General features: G+C 39.0%; 2 protein-coding genes across 6 annotated transcripts in view; both read right to left on the bottom strand.

Annotated features, from left to right (window-relative positions):
• The window catches only part of ulk1a (unc-51 like autophagy activating kinase 1a), a 13,581-nt gene extending 12,862 nt beyond the window's left edge, over positions 1 to 719 (bottom strand). For 2 of the 3 annotated variants that reach the window (XM_032517329.1, XM_032517326.1), the window contains exons 1-2: positions 208 to 655; positions 21 to 113 (exon numbers count right to left, since the gene is read on the bottom strand). In XM_032517329.1, coding sequence (XP_032373220.1) covers positions 21 to 113; positions 208 to 297 — 183 coding nt within the window. In that variant the 5' untranslated portion in view covers positions 298 to 655. The other variant, XM_032517328.1, reaches the window with a different exon arrangement.
• An 821-nt stretch (positions 720 to 1,540) lies between these two features.
• Positions 1,541 to 14,537, bottom strand: part of adgrd1 (adhesion G protein-coupled receptor D1) — a 32,325-nt gene continuing 19,328 nt past the window's right edge. For all 3 annotated transcript variants that reach the window (XM_032517324.1, XM_032517323.1, XM_032517325.1), the window contains 12 exons: positions 12,349 to 12,422; positions 11,653 to 11,776; positions 9,449 to 9,552; positions 9,192 to 9,303; positions 8,128 to 8,281; positions 4,649 to 4,715; positions 4,032 to 4,098; positions 3,764 to 3,855; positions 3,551 to 3,677; positions 3,414 to 3,455; positions 3,095 to 3,187; positions 1,541 to 3,013 (listed from right to left, as the gene is read on the bottom strand). In XM_032517324.1, the coding sequence (XP_032373215.1) occupies positions 2,918 to 3,013; positions 3,095 to 3,187; positions 3,414 to 3,455; positions 3,551 to 3,677; positions 3,764 to 3,855; positions 4,032 to 4,098; positions 4,649 to 4,715; positions 8,128 to 8,281; positions 9,192 to 9,303; positions 9,449 to 9,552; positions 11,653 to 11,776; positions 12,349 to 12,422 (1,152 nt within the window). In that variant the 3' untranslated portion in view covers positions 1,541 to 2,917. The remainder of the gene's footprint in view (positions 3,014 to 3,094; positions 3,188 to 3,413; positions 3,456 to 3,550; positions 3,678 to 3,763; positions 3,856 to 4,031; positions 4,099 to 4,648; positions 4,716 to 8,127; positions 8,282 to 9,191; positions 9,304 to 9,448; positions 9,553 to 11,652; positions 11,777 to 12,348; positions 12,423 to 14,537) is intronic.

Genomic DNA, 14,537 nt, shown 5'->3' on the forward strand with positions numbered 1-14,537 from the left:
TAAAAAGTCAACTTTAGTACCTTCAATATTTTGATTTCTTTACCAAGAAGAGACTGAGATTTGGCCAAGTTTTTCTTGTTGATACATTTTACAGCAACTACCCAGTCACGTTTCTTGAAAAGTAAAATAAAAGCAGGATATAAATACACAGGACTAACATTTATCAAGACAAAGACAAGACAAATCGGTCTCAGATGAAAAACTTACCTCTTTATGTCTGCCTTTGAACACAACTGCAAAGGCGCCGTGACCAATCAGGTCTTTCCTGTTGAACTCAAACTTCCCAACAGACTCCATGAATAATATAAAATAAATGCGTTCAAGTATCAAGAGGTTGATTCTCCAACTGAAAAAGACGTACAGTCCCACGACTCTTCCCTCGTGCCGGTAAATCCCATATCATTGATGGAAAATACTATCAACACACGTGACAAGCTTCATACTCGAAGAAAACATCGATGACAACATGAAGAAGTTTCTGTCAACACAACAAGTTAAAAACAACAACTGTGTTACAAAATATTAGCAACCGGCTGTGACTTTTAACGATTCAAATTAGTCCCTGTTACTTTTCTAGAACCGGTAGAAGTTAAAAGCGCACGTTAGTGTTGTGAACGCTGTTTGTTTTTAGACACTGAGCGCAGATATTGTTGTCTTGCTCACCTTTCTACCCATGCGTTGCCTGAGTTATTCATATCTCACGGCGAGCATGCGCAAACAGACAGGCAGAGGTTTGATGCTGACGCCTTCACGGACAACTCGGAATTCAATAACTTCATTTAGCTAGGCTTCATGTTTAAACCCCTGTATCAAGAAGCAGCCATTTTACAAATTAGATACTGTCGTGGTTGCTGAAGTTTTTATTTTAGGTATCAAGCAGCACAGCGATTTTTTTTATGCGCTGGTACGTATGCTACGGTTTTTCGAACAGTCAAAAATGATAACGCTCAAACAAAGATTACCAAAATATAAAAAAAAAAAAAACATATTCCACATACAATAAAAAACATGTTCACCATCTCTATTCCACCACCTAAATCCACTAGGTGTTATGTGTAAATATAGTCCAACATTTATCTGAAGCTAGGATGAGGGTTGCTTCAGCAGTCCGAGTTAACCAAATCAAGTGGAAAGTTAGTATTTTTACTACATGTCCTTTGTGTTTGTCTGGACTGTTTTCTTGAGGTTCAGTGGAGACATGGGAAATTGTGAACCTTTCCTTTAACACTTCTCTCATCTGGTTGTTTGCATAATGTAGGATGGCTCCATATAAGTCACATTGACAGCAACTTTTAGGTTTGGGTATTCTTCAAAGCCATCCTTACCAAAAACTGATTAATAATCATGTAAATCACAGTTACAAGCAGGCACGCACAGCACACCACGCACACACAGACACAAACTCACACACAGTCTCTTGTTCCTTTTGTTGCTTTATTTTCAAAGCATTGTATTCTGTGTGTTTGTGTATAGACCAAACAGTAAAGTGTTAAAAAATACAAATGTGAACATCATGTAATAAAGACAGAACAATTACGCAGATTTATTGTCAGAAACGATTTTATAATAAAGATAATTGGAAGCACAAACCATAGTACCATAAGACAACAATCATTAAAGGCCATACAAGCATATTGAAATATCTAAATTTAGATCTGACATGAAAAGTAAGTGCAGAGTGACTGACTTAGAGTAAAGGAAGCCTAATGTTGGTACAGTGTAAGATCAATGACATTATAAGTGATGTCATCTCCTTCTATTCTCACAGTATTTTAAGAAATAAAAGCAACAACCTTGTAAAGTCCCTCTGTTGTAGAACATATTTCATTGTACAAAAAAATTTAAGAAAATTGGAAAGAAAATTGCAACAGAAATAGCTAAAACATAAACTTCACAGAATTGTGTCCAAAACACAGCCATTAATCACGATTCCTCAAAAAGCATAACATACTGCAGCTTACTAAGATGTGAGGTACTGCAAATATACCAGTTCATTTTGAAAGGGAAAACATACAAATAGACACAGAATTCAACATGAGAACATACCAATTGTTGAGCTGTGACACTTTGCAGAAGACATGATAGAGAATTCAGAATCACAAAATAAATAAATACATTATATCAGATTTACATAGGGTTGAATTCACTGCTGCTTCAGCCATTGTTATCATGCAGTTGTTGTGTCCCCAACATTGGATTAAAGCTGTAGGACTCAGGTGAATCTTGGAGAAGTTAATTCAGGAAAAATAAGCAAATTTGTCCTTTGTGATGGCACGGTCACAGTAGGCTTGTACCATGCCAACAGTTTTGTTGTCATTACTTAGAATTCCTCATAGGGGAGGCAGATACTACGCACTATAGCTTTAAGGCTTAAATCTAACACTATATTTAAGGAAAATAAACAGCTTTCCTTGGTATTTCTTTTTAACCAGCTGCTGGCGGTGGCTACCAATTGACTGAACAGACATGAAAGTGGTATCAGTCTTTTCATCTAACTTTCAGCAAGAAAGCAAATAAGCATCAGTTAAATAAACTCTTGCTAATTACTAAATCAACTGCAATATACAGATGTCAGATGGAATCTAGAAGCTCCACCACACAGAGCATTGATGCTGGACCCTAAACTACACTCCTGTACGTCAAGACTCACAATGACATCCTCAGAAATCCCTGTTCTTGTTTTTGGGAACACAGTATGTTTTTATGAGAAAATAAAAAGGCACAGTCCTTGGAGTCTGTTTGTCTTTAAAGGAGAAGCTACTATTCAGCTACAAAACACCTCCCTTGGTCTCACTTTCACTTGAGCAGATGAGTGTCTGATTCATTACATAACATAGTGGGAGAAAACTCTAGCCAGTGTTTGTCATTCTACACTAGTGAGCTTCAGACTACTCTCCTGTCACGGACAGAAATGGTTCTACACAGCGGAGAGGTCAATACGATTAGCCGAGTTGGTGCTTTTTTCCCATGTGTTCATCTTTGTGGGAGTCACGCCCTCCTTGTTTCCATTCATCTAGAGGATGGGAAGTAAAATGTTAGACTCAGGCAGTTAACAGTTGAGCAGCTCATTTTTGTTAACACCAGCAGCACTTACAATGTCAGAGTTGAAAGGCTTCACATTGATGTTTCGGATGGAACTGCTGGTAAGAGACCACACCTTGGTTTTGTGTTTGAAAGCAGCTCTGACCTACAGAAAGATGCACAGCCATACCAGAAAATGGTGACAAATGTCAGGCAGAATACCTCTTATCACCCTAAATCACAAATTGGGGCTGCAGCAGAGAACATCGTCCCTTCCTTGCTAATTAGAATACTTAAGATAAATTGATGGTTTAGCATGTGTACAATTTTCTATCACAAGACGTGACAAATCAAAACATAAAAACACAAATCCAATATGTTTAGCACCATACCTCAGAGTTGAGAAGACAGTGAAATAAGAAGACAAAGAACCCCTAAAGAAAAAGGAAAAAATTTCAACTTTAGCATAATTTTCACAAATGGCTGCAAACATTTTGGAAAAGAAAAAGTCCCCTAGTGAGGAACTTACTTGTAACGAGTTGAATACAGCAAAAATATACAGGAAAGGTAAAGAGTGTGTGTTGACAGCAAGAACGCCAAAGATCCAGGAAATGCCGAGTATAGGCAGGAGCACTGCCACCGCCTTCACAGTCAGCCTAGAAACAAAGCAAGAGACAAACATGTTTAAATGATTAGCTTTTGATAAGAAAACTGGTCTGATCGTGAAAATAAATAATTTCACCTGACTGCGTTGGCGTCTCCATGAACCTTGTAGCTCTCTCCACTGATTCGAGATATGATCCTGGTCACGGATATGAGAATGCCAATGTTCACCTAGAAATCAGAAAGGATGTGAAAAACATTTTACACAGGAGCACAGGAGAGATTATTTTGTTTCTTTCTTCCTCAAATAGAATATACATCTACAATGAATAGAGATGAAACTGTAGTTTGAATTATGTTGCAAATTGGGAACTGTAAAAAATTACAAATGCTAATTGTTTTCTCACCACAATGACAAAAAGAGCCGGTGCCACAAATGCCCAGATGGCCCCATTCGTCAGCGACAGCCAACAGCTGAGAAATCAAGGACAAGGAGCAAGGGTAAAAAAAGAACAAAATGCTATAATGCTGGAATGTAAATCTGGAATGACATGTATCGTTACTGTTGAACTTAAAACTTCTGTATGACATTAAACACATTGGATGATTACAATTTCTTCCACATTCTTTGGCAATAACCCCGAGCTTTGAGGGAATAAAATTAATTTCATATAAATCATAGGATTTAATTTTTTCAAAGTGCAGGCCATACTAGAACTAGGCAATAAAAAATCTAATTAATTTTGACCAAATGCATCAGTCAATAATGCAGCGACATTGTAGGGTAGACTATTGGTGCTTTCACAAAATCCTAAATAATCACCAATAATGTGGATACAATGACTAAGTGGGTAAAAGCAAATAATTAAACAGCTTAGTAAGTCTGGTAAGTTCAGAGAATGACATCACTTTACTGTAACGTAGCCTTTAAAACCAGGAAAAGACACCTGTGTCATATCATGATATCCAAAATGTTGATGTCGACATAATATTGATATATTGCCCAGCCCTAGGTCATACTTACTTGTCAACCTCGCCATAACTGTTCAGAGCTGATGTCATGGATACCACACATATTACCAATGGAGAGCCTGATGAAAAACAAAGAAACACACACACGTTACACATTCACTAAACATGTCACACAGTAGCCATGACTTGATTCACATGCTATTGAGCCCTAGGGGCAGAAATGTGATGTGGGGCCCCATTGACCATCTTTTTCTTCAACTTCCTTTGCATTTTGCATGTACCCTGTAGCCTGCTGTGTTTAAGTACCAATCAAGTACAGTCCCTTCAAACAGCATTAGCTGTATCAATTAGTTTGTGGTTATTACAGTACATCAAACAAAAATATATTTATGAATATGCATCAAGTACAGTTGGTTCTTTCCTTATAAAACCAACTTTTTAAAATGCATTGTTTACATCTATGTTTGCTTGCTAGCTGTCTTCCTCCCCCTGGCATTTGTTAGCACATTGCTACATTTTAATGTCACCAACTGTGTGCTTGTGCATGTGTATGTGTGCCATCACAATATGAACAAAATTGGCACCCACTCTCAAAAACCCTGCTCCATAGCACTACTTCTGGTAAAAAGCTCCACAGAAAACTTCTACAAAACAAAAATTGACCCACGCTTAACCTGCCCCTGTGGACCTGGGCCCGAGGCGATTACAGCTAGATTAATCACAGCGTTAACACACGCCACATTCTAAAACTCCTGACACACCAACCAGACAAAACCGACAGAAATGTCAGTTGGACTGATCAGTTTCCCTGAGTTGGTCAAAAAAGTGACTCGGAACGCACCAAAGCGATGAGACGTAATACGTCTCCATAACAGCTGGTGGCACTAACATGTGTTGTCACCCAAAAATAAAATCCACAGCTGATTGGATGAACGCGTCACGTGGGTCTGGTTTCTCCGGAAATTCAAAGCCAGACTGTCATGGCCAAGGGGGTAAGTGAGTGTCCACGATTCGTAGCTCCCATGGCGCCATTTTAATGCCACCAAGCACTCACCTACTATTTGCGTTCCATTGACTACCATTCATTTTGGCGCCACTTTGACAACGAATAACTTTACATCTGAAGCGTTTAAAAACTTAAGTTGTCCATTGTTTATTTTAAAAGAGACACAACAATGTATTTAAGGCTCCATTTCCTTATACCTCACATTATGGCTCCATAGCAGACGTTTTTGTAAAAATCGGCTAACGATTGTGTCATCACCAAACAACTTGCTGTCGCATAGTCGACAAATCACTGTATTGTCAGGAAAAACTTGCAGACAGTTTTGACTTACATTAGCTGTTTAGGTTTAATTACTGTTAACTAGCATGTTTATTAGCAATAATCAGCCTGCGCCTATGTTATCTCCTAACATATACCTACGCTCTCCTACTCTGCAACATTTGGAATGATTGAGATTTATCTTGGCACAGCTACCAGAAGACTTAAAACTTTCAGACAGGTTGCTCACGTCACATCTACATCGGTATGCTCAGTTGGAGGCTGCGAATTAACGCTCAGCACTCAACGGAAAAGTGCTTCTAATATCCTTCACTGGTCTCTGTCCAGAACAACCAGATCTGTTGGTACATTTCTTCAACTGTCTATGGTCATGGCGGTTTGTTGAGAATACAATGTCATAACTGGTTTCTGCTAGGATTGAATATAAGATCTCAATTCTCACCCACCAGTGCATCTTTGGAAATGCACCCCCCCACCTGAAAGAACTACTCATCCCTCTCACTACTACACGATCCCTCCTCTCAAAAAACTCCAACCGCCTCCTTCTCCCCAGAACTGAGCTCAGCACCATGGGTGATCGTGCATTCTGCTCTGCCGCTCCTCGGACTTGGAATGCCCTCCCTGACCATCTGAGGGCAACACAGACTATTGAGACTTTTAAACATTTCTTTTTAGCAGAACTTATGAGTTTTAACCTTGCACAAAAATGTCATCGCACTATTTATAGATATTTTACACTGATGTTTTTTTACCTTGCTTTTATGATCTTGCCTGTAGCACTTTGAGATTTGTTGAAATGTAAAGTGCATTACAAATAAAATGTCTTATTATTATTATTATTATTATTATCATATTTTACTATATTTTACTCTTACTCTATATTTTACTTTTTCTGAAAGCATTTTAAGCGAGAAATAGGCCATGCAGTTGCTGAATCTGTCTTCATTTCGGATTGACAAAGTTCAGTTTAAAAGATTTTTATCTGATTTTGAGAGATTTTTCTAGTCACGATCATCCCGCTCCTCATTTCCAGGTTTGCAGTCCACCAATCAGATTGGTCATTTGACTCTGCCTGCCGGCAGTGCCTGCCTTCCAACTGAGCATGTCAGGTCAGCCAAAATGAAGGCCGACGGCCCCTCCAGACCAATCTGGACGAACAACGGCACGAAACACACCAAACAGACTCGAGTCACCAACCTTGCCAGACTGTCTGACAGACGATTTTTATATGGTGTGTTACGGCCCTTAGATCAACAAGACTGGAACCAAAAGAAATATTTAGGAATAATCTCAAAACCACTTATAGACCTAAAACTCTTTTCCCAAGACATACATTATGACACATCAAGGCTGAATAGTGATTACAACATAATTCACATGGTATTTCAACCTTCACAGTGTCATCTGGAAGTATGCCTCAGTTAATTTTAGCAACCAGCCTTGTAGCCCTTTCAAACCCTGTGACACTCATTATATTGTCCAACATGGTAAACTCCACCCATTGTATCACCTGTGCAAATAATTACTAAAGTTCCCTGGAAAAACTATATACTGCTATACTACAAGGAAACCTTTACTTTGAAGGGGGAAATGAATGGAAAATAAGTCAACAGTTTTCAACAAAGCTGATAGCAGCCGCAATTAATTATAAATCAAGTATTTTACTTTTTATGTATAACAGCTACACTTCTAACCGTCAGACAAGTCCACAGCATATAATTCGTAGCTGGCCACACAAAATGAAAAATCACTCTGGACTGAAGAAAGGAAGTAATAAAAAAGGGATCGTTTTTCAACTAATGGGTTCAGCATGTGAAGGAGAGACTGCATTCCCCAGCAGCCACAGACAGTATACGAATGTCCCAGATTCCTTTTATCTGTCCATCAAACTCCAGTTCACTCAGATCAGAGGAGGCAATTGTTATGCTGGAATATGCAACTCCGAGCAAATTTATTCAACAGGGTCCGAGTCGCTTTCTTTTCGTAAGGAATGTTTGACCAATAAGGTCATTTAAAAAATGTCCAAATAATATTTATGGTAATGGCCTTGCATTAGGTAGAGGCAAGAACAATGGGTGAAATCACAAACAATACATTAGGATGACAGTGTATTCTTAAACACACAAACAAGAAATTGACACACAATAAAACAGATGTCTTTGTTATATTCTGAAGCCAATATGGCAGATATATCACCTGTGTTTTCCATCTAACATTAGTAATTAAAGAGTGCTGAGCAGACCTACCCCAGCCAATGCCATAGTAGTAGAAGTGCTTGCTGCCCTCAGAGCCAAACACCTTGACCACCATACTGTAGAGGTGGAGGCCCTCCACCAGCATCCAGGCAAAGGCACTCAGAAAGAAGAAGTGAAGCAGGACAGCCATGACTTTGCAAGGCAGCTGGGACAAGAGACAAGAGACAAGGCCTTTTACCATCATTCCCTTCCTTATTTTCTGTGTATGTATTTTTATTCTTTAAAGGAATTTATTTTAATTTTAGATGTATTACCTTTCATTTTCAATTTTAATCATTTAGTGTGTCTTTAACTTAACCACATTTTACAATTTACACTGTATTACACTTCATACATCATCTTGGTCATCATCTTACACAACCTCTCATTATTATTCTAATAATCTTATTAGAATAAATGGCGAGACACTAATCCCATTACCCTCACCACAATAATCATCGTTCATTTTATCACTCATCATCATCATCACCACATTTGTTTCTTTATTGTCTTCAACAAACTGACAGGCGTCTGGCTCCGCTATCGGCTGCAAAGTGACCTTAGGTTGCAGAGGTCACTGAACAAACTGTTATCCATCATGGATAACCCGGACCACCCTCTCCACCCCACACTGGTCCAACAGCTGAGCACTTTCTCTAAGAGGCTCCAACAGCTTAAATGTTGCACCGACCGCTACAGAAAATCATTCCTACCACACAATTTGTTAACACTTCATCACTGAGTGTTAGATAAGATTCAGATTCTGCACTTACTGCAACTTGTACAGACATAAGTTTTACTTACATCTTTATAAATATTATTTAAGTCGTTGTACATTTTTGTTCCCAAATTGTATATACGTTTCCACATTCTCCACTTTTTATTTTTGTCTTCATTTTTTGAATATTTGTCCTTGTATTCTACCCTATTTAGTATAATCTGTATGTGTGTTGTGTGTCTGATATTTTGCTGCTGTATCACTGTAATTTCCCATGTTTGGATCAATGAAAATCTATCTATCTATATTAACATTATAATCATCATCAACAACATTATGTGTAGTACTGTGGATGTACCGTGCCCGGGTCGAAGCGAGCGCTGATGAGCAGTAAGATCTCAGCCACCAGGATGGCGAAGGACAGGTTGGCATGGATGTGGTAGCGTTGGTTACGAATGGTACTCACTGACCTGTAAAGCAGAAGTAGCAGCACAACATCACATTAACTTGTTCAAGCACTTTGGTCATTTCGGTAATACAACTTATATAAAACATAAAAGGTAAATGTTTTAAATACAGATGTGCAGTAAAGGTTGTTAAAGTGATGATACTCACGACAGAACTGCAAAAGTGACAAGAGTGATGGCAAGACAGAAGATGGATATTGAGCAGCCAACATAACCGATGGTTGATAGTGCCACCCTGTGGCCATTAGTGAGCTGTGTACAGAGACACATCACCGTTAACAGTGGACAAGACAACATGTAAAAACAGTATTATTTTTGCCGACATGGTACAGTATGTCGGTACATTGTGTCAAGAACGCTAGAAAAGCTAGTTTAGCCTGTTTTATATAGCCTGTATCATTCCCTGTGTAGTTAATGACGATGAACACAATACTGTCTCTATTTCTCAGGCAGACTACTCTCCAAGACTGGGCTCCCTGTCAAAAAGTTTTAGCAAAACGGTTTAAATCCTCCTGTGTAAAGAATAAAACAAAGATGGAATCAAAACGTTTCTAAATGAAAAGTATTCACATATTTTGTGTTGTTTTTATTTTACATGATGTTTTGAAAGTTTTTGATGGACGTTTTTTCACCGTAAATGTGCAGTCAGTTACTTTTTTGTTATGATTTTGAGAAATTCCGTTATTTTGTCCAAGAAGCTTGAGATTGACACACTGTGTTTCTTCATATGCACATACCCATGCTGTACAGCCTCATACATTGATGTTGTTTTGGAGTTCAGGCTATTTTGAGGGGTCGGGTTGGATTCTCCATTAACTGTCTTCACGTGTGCCTTGTCATTACAAGGGCAGAGGAGTCTCAGCCTTCCAGAAAAAGGGATATGTGGGATGTTCCCTCGCAGCTGAGCGATGAGCCAGCCCACTAATTAGAGACTGGCTAAGGGAAAGTATAGCATCAAATAGACTTCTGCTCCTTAAATAAAGCGCTGGCCCACTTAGCTGCAACAAGAAGTCCCAATTTTCTATTTAAAGAAGCCGTAGTGGATGCTGACCATACTCCCGTGGCACACAATCTTGGATAACAATGAGTTAGACTGTGGTGACAATGTACACGTTTGCCATTCCAAATTGCTCCACTTGCAGATAATGTAAAAAATCTAAAATACTGTCCTGGTGTGTGTGTGCCAGTATGAGTGCTGGGTTTTTGTTTGTTTTTGTGGTTAGGCTATAGGGACCTGGAAGACAGGTGTGATGAAGGTCCAGTACATGGGTTTAAAGCTCCTTTAGTTATCACATATCTTTACAATACATTGTGTTTATGAATATCACTAACTTGGAAAAAACAAACAGTAAAGTGATTGGGAAAACATTTTTTTTTCTAAAATACTGTGCAGGACAGCGTTCAGAGAAGAGAATGAGAATCACCCCAGATGTTTTAAGAGGACAGCTTTTGGAGAAGGGACAGTTCTCTTGAGAGAGTGTAGTCCTTGAGAAACGGACCACTGACCTGTGCAACAACCCAAAAATACCACACTTAATCATGGTTGTCCGAAGTACTTAGAACCATAAAACCACCAGTGAAACCGACATTGTGACTATGTAGGTCTGCTTACAATTGACCTACAGGGAGGAACGATAAACTGTCCAAAGGCTGAAGTGGGGGCTTCGGGTTGGATGTTTACTGTGTGGTTAACCGGTGCTTCCTCTCCAACGATGTTCCTACAAATGTACTATTTGTGACAAAGACACAGAGGAAGCCACACACTTTTGAATATGGCTGGGGTAGAGGAATATACTTTCCTCTAAATAGTAGTGGGAGGTTTACAGTTACCTACACAGATTTAATTAAACGCATTGTGTCACAGCAAGAAAAGCACAGGTGTTGCTAATAACAATAACAATGTCTCCATCAAAATGGGGAAAAGGCAAGTCATAGAACAGCTAGAACAGTCCGGTAAATTTAGAAAAGTACATCATTTTACTGTAACGTAGCCTTTAAAACCAGTAGAAGAAAACAAATCAGGATATTACGATATCCAAAGTCTAAGACAATACCTAGTGTCATATCACTATATCCATATAATATCGATATATTGCCCAGCAATACATTTACATTTACAAACCTTAACTGATGATGTGTTGTATTAATTGTTTCGGGGCTTAAAATGAATTTGCCAAAGTCTCAGGTTATATGTACATGTAATTAAAATAGTGAATACATTTTGTAATATCGCTTTTTGAGAGGGAGTTTTGCCAAACATCATTTGGGTGCGCCTGTGCTTCTTTCGTTCTCAGAGGGTTAATATGCAAGAAGAAAAATGGAGGTGCATTAAAAAGTAACTAAATATCCTACCTTTAAGGGCACCACTTGCATAAGTATGGCAAAGTTGGTAAGGTGGTTGCATAAACACACAGAGTATGTCATGTTTCCATCTGAGCGTACACAACCTTCATTGGACCATACTCCCTCTTTTGAACTGAAAAAGATGACAATTAGATATTATTTACAGATAAAATATACTCAGAGGGTTTTATAGGAACACTGCTGGCAACAATCACTCAGCATGATCTATTAAGGGAGGCACCAGACATTATTTCGTTGTTGCTGAATTTACCAGGGCAATCTGACAGGGCAATCCAATAAATCACATTTTTCTTGAGCTGCAGCGCAAAAGGGAGTAAGAAGAGGAAGCCCTTGAATCCAAACTTAAACACACTCCCTTTCTTAAAATGATTTATACTTTCTTAGTAGTGTTTTGGCTCCATTTATCAGATCAACAGTTTTTCTTAACAGAGGGCTGTTGCTCAAGATACAACAAACTGAAACAGGAACACATGTAACATATGTAATACTGGCTGTTTTTCATTTGAATAGGGAAAAGGGAAGTACACCTATTCCAAGTCATTGGTCATTTCTTAGGATTTAAAGCCTTTAGACTTAAGCAAAGAACATGCAATGAGTTGACAATCAAGATACAAAATCCCTTTGGCTCAACATCTGAATGATTAATTGAGACATGCTGCATCTAAATCACAAACACAGACCCACCTGTAATCCAAGAAAGCACAGTAGAGGAAGACTTTATTGCTCTGATTTAGGACTTGCTCTTGCTGTTCTTTAGTCTGAAAAAGAAATAGAAAATGAGATGTCTTAATTGTGAGTATGTGCAATAGGAAAACATCTGCTTTTGGATTGTACTGGCTCATTAAATTACAAGCAAAACTCAAGCAAACCTGTTCAGAAAATGTGCTTTGATCAAGAAGCGTTGGGGAATATTTCAGACACAAATCAGCAGCATTCTTTCCTTTGTGATCTTTGGCTTTCTTCCCATGAATATGCTCAAAAGAAGTATCAGATCTTGATATATTAGATACAGTAAGGGTAGAAAATGCTGTATATTTAGCTATTTTTATCCCTCTGAATATCTTATTATTATTTTTGATAAATGCTGTGATGCAAAACCAAATAAACAAAGTTTAAAGCATTAAATAAAGTGGAGTAAAACATTTTATATATTCTGCTTATGATATAAAATAAAGACAATTTATTAGTGCTTAAATGCCAATTAAAGACCTCAGTCTCTACAACTAGAGAGGTCTGACATCATACTAAAGAACAGACAAGACGGCGATCGACACTCAGCAAAGGTGATTATTACACTGAGCTAAAATCCCTGCTGTCTTCAAGAATCTTATTTGATTATAACTCCCCTTTTTCTGTGTCATTCCTTAATATGAGATTTGGAGTCCCCGGAGACAGTGAGCTAATGGCTACAGTGCAAGAATGCAGTAATTGGGGCTTGGCCTTGGTTTCAGGTCAAACCACTACCCTCCTCAATCTGTCATCTGAAGAAAACAACATGTTCATTGGCTGGTTGGGAGTATACCGAGAGACTGCACACCTCTTCTCATTCCCCAAGCCTTTTGACTCTCAGACTGAATAAGTGTATGATTAGATAGACTGTGTCTGCATTATTTCCTTCTGGAAAAAGTGAGAGAGAGAGAGAGAGAGAGAGAGAGAGTGAAACTGACACTCAGGCTGTCTGTTTCCTGGCCCACAGACTCAGTGATTCAAATTGAAAAGCATAGCACAATACGTTAACTTCATTGTGTAACCGAATCGTTGGTCTCATTCTGTCTGTTTCGCACATGCAGCTCTTTAGTCATCACTTATTGTGACCCTTGAGATGAATGCAATGGATGGATATGCATCTGGCCCATTAGAGTAGGCAGCACAATGGGTTCAAGAACCATGGGAGTGCCGTGAATGCACCCCATCATCACAAGCCGGTTTCCAGCTTTGACGAGCTGCAAGCAACCCCATGGGTGAATTTACTGCTCCCCTGTGGGCTTTAATAAGTCACATTGCTTGTTGGGTGTAAATGAAAGCAGATGGAAGAAAGACAAACTGCAATTGGCACACTGTAAGCCTTGCTTTACAGTGTTGTATTTGCTCTCTACAATCACTAACCCTTTGTTGTTCATGTCCAATGAAGGAAGACTAATTATGCACAGTAAGCACACAATTGAAACCCTTGTTCTTGGGAAACAATCCATCATTATCAAACCATCATATGCACCAGGCACAAGCTAAATATACATTGACTAACAGACCATCACACATATAAGGAGGGCTGTTTGGCCATGCTTCCTCTCTAGCAACTGTCTGTCTGTGGTACATCCTGCGTGTGTTTTCCAGTTGATATCTGAGGAGAGGTGCAAGAACCTGAAAGTTACTGGGTGAGTGTTAAAATGCACTGAGAGATCTGGCCGAGCTTTGTGCGCACACCGTTCCCTTGGTGCCCTGAGGCCTCCGCCACCAGCCAAGGCTTGAGCTGGAGCTCCAAGTCTTTATTAATAACAGAAGGCCAGCAAACATCGCCTTGGAAATCACTCTGAGCCTTGTATGGAGAATAGCTTTAGAGAGAGAGAGAAGAGGGTGAAAGCTAGTGACAGTAGAGTGACACAGAGTGACATGCTGATAGAGGAGAGGGGTCAGAGAGAGAGAAGCTGATGAATCCTAGAAAGTCAAGGTGTTTCTGGCGCTTCTATTTTGCTATCTCCCACTTGGCGCATATGTCAACCACAGCTCAATCTACAGTGATTACTTTGACCCAAACTACTTTAAGCCCAACCAACACGGTAGTGAAATACAAAACTGTCAAAAATCTAGAGCTGCTCATTGAATTTTGTCTGCTCATCGATTAGTTGATTGTAAAACTGAGTTTCTCTACAAAG

The sequence above is a fragment of the Etheostoma spectabile genome, chromosome 5 (assembly GCF_008692095.1).
Source record: "Etheostoma spectabile isolate EspeVRDwgs_2016 chromosome 5, UIUC_Espe_1.0, whole genome shotgun sequence".
In the NCBI taxonomy this organism is placed as follows: domain Eukaryota; kingdom Metazoa; phylum Chordata; class Actinopteri; order Perciformes; family Percidae; genus Etheostoma; species Etheostoma spectabile.